The sequence below is a fragment of the Hyalella azteca genome, unplaced genomic scaffold, assembly GCF_000764305.2.
Source record: "Hyalella azteca isolate HAZT.00-mixed unplaced genomic scaffold, Hazt_2.0.2 contig13348, whole genome shotgun sequence".
NCBI lineage: Eukaryota > Metazoa > Arthropoda > Malacostraca > Amphipoda > Hyalellidae > Hyalella > Hyalella azteca.
In genome coordinates, this window is record NW_025943273.1 from 59,355 (window position 1) to 61,689 (window position 2,335).

Below are 2,335 nucleotides of genomic sequence, written 5' to 3' on the forward strand. Positions count from 1 at the left end.
AAGTAATTGAAGCGACAAACGGTGAATTGTCACTTAATTTAAATTTGCAAATGCATGTATTATTTCCATTGCCTATATTTATTAAGGGCTGCTGGATTATCGTTTAAAGGCTTATGTCGTGCTCTACATTTAACTTGCCTCGAACGATCATTGTTTTATTTTAATAGTAGTTACTTTTTCCATCAAATCTGTGTATAGTATCTGACGCTACACCTTAGAATATTGTAGGAAAATTATGCCTACTGATTTTTTATGCGGGTCATTTTTTGTTTGTTTCATCACGATGCAATGAATTCAATTTAGAACTTTCGACTAATATTGTATATGACAAAATATTTTAAATGAAAACTAAATTACTCTGTGTAATCTTCTACGCTAAATTAATTCATCACCTTTAATCCGTGTATTTGTAAATGACAAATTCACTTCACTGATCTCTATTGTCTAACCCTAGCTGAGTGAGTGCTGTGTTCACCAGACTCAATGTGCCATTAATGTACGATTCATCTCGACTCACTTTACATTTAATGCCACATTTAGCGGGACAGATGCCCGCCGCCATTCCTATTTAAACGCACCGTCGTGAATATTTTACCAGAGGATAACACTTATGCACAGGCGTTGCTGCGTAGGGGGTAACGTTCCCTGCAATTGAACACATAAATTTTCTAATGAATCACCTGCTGAGAACTCATTCAGGACCCAAAGAACAAATGTCTGCGCTTAGAGGATCATTCATTGATGTAATGAACTTTGAAAAACTTAACTTTTTTCTTTTTATTCGCAGTTTTAACTTCCATTATAGGCTCTTTGCACCACTTTTGCTAAGCCGTGCTCTGCGTCATCTTTGCCCTAATTTTTGTACAAACTTACGTGACTTTATTTTGTTCTCTTCCGGTAATTATTACAACATATTATGGTTTTGAAAATATATCATAATGATAATAAGCAATTTCATCACACTAGCCCATTAATTGGCGAGATCACATTTTAATTAGTGGTATAGTTCCTAACTAATAACCAATTTCAAAATTTGGTAAAAAACGCGTTAAAACAATTACATTTCCACTGCATATTGAAGACTCGATTATTATGCCGGGTGAACTCATAATTTGACAAATCACAAAAAAAAAATGTTTAAGCTTAACGTAGTATTGACTTGATTTTCTCCAATAAATTTATTACAATACGTACCTTATAATTACCGGAAATTTGATCACTCAGTTTGGAAAACATGTCCCTCAAAAAATTTTGCTAGATAGGCAATAGAATCTTAATCATTCACTCCTAATTGATCGTTTTCATATCACTATTCCTTATTAATTGAGCGGTACGAAACTTTTATGTTTAACATAGTTTCTGTTCAAAATAATTTAGCACCTCAGGCAGAATAGTGTTACCTACGCCCTTAAATAAATAGATTCAGTGAATTGTTGTAATAATTGCAATTCCAATTCGCGCGCAATTTCTATGCCAAATTTCACGCAAGAAATGTTCATAATGCCCATTTAAACACACCCTCTTTTTCAACACGCCCTCCTTTTCAACACACCCTCCTTTTCAACACAACTCCCTTTTCAACACGCCCTCCTTTTCAACACACCCTCCTTTTCAACACATCCTCCTTAACAACACACCCTCCTTTTCAACAATCCCCCTCCTTTTCAACACACACTTCTTTTCAACACACCCTCCTTTTCAACAAACCCTCATTTTCAACACACCCTTTCAACAAACCCTCTTTTTCAACACACCCTTTTAACAGACCCTCCTTTTCAACATACCCTTTCAACAGACCCTCCTTTTCAACACACCCTCCCTTTCAACACACCCTTTTAGCAGACCCTCCTTTTCAACACACCCTCCATTTCAACTCACCCTCCTTTTCAACAGACCCTCCTTTTCAACAGACCCTCCTTTTCAGCACACCCTTTCAACACACCCTCCTTTTCAACACACCCTTCTTAACAACACACCCTTTCAACTCACCTTTTCAACACACCCTTTCAACACACCCTTTTAACACACCCTCCTTTTCAACACACCCTTTTAACACACCCTCCTTTTCAACACACCCTTTCAACACACTCTCCTTTTCAACACTTCCCCTCTTCAACAGACCCCCAACACACCCTTTAAACAGACCTTCCTTTTAAACACTTCCCCTCTTCAACAAACCCTTCTTTTCAACACACCCTTTCAACAGACCCTCCTTTTCAACACACCCTTTCAACAGACCCTCCTTTTCAACACACCCTCTCAACAGACCCTCCTTTTCAACACTTCCCCTCCTCAACAGACCTCAACACACCTCATGTTTATGCACGAGCGCTGA

General features: G+C 37.7%; 1 protein-coding gene across 1 annotated transcript; it reads left to right on the top strand.

The window, feature by feature from the left end:
• Positions 1–1,699: 1,699 nt before the first annotated feature.
• On the top strand, positions 1,700–2,335 carry LOC125178866 (the record flags this gene model as incomplete). Its single annotated transcript, XM_047883625.1, is given in 2 exon segments — positions 1,700–1,789; positions 2,120–2,335. Coding segments are annotated over 2 exon segments (306 nt in total), but the record flags the coding sequence as incomplete, so codon positions are not given.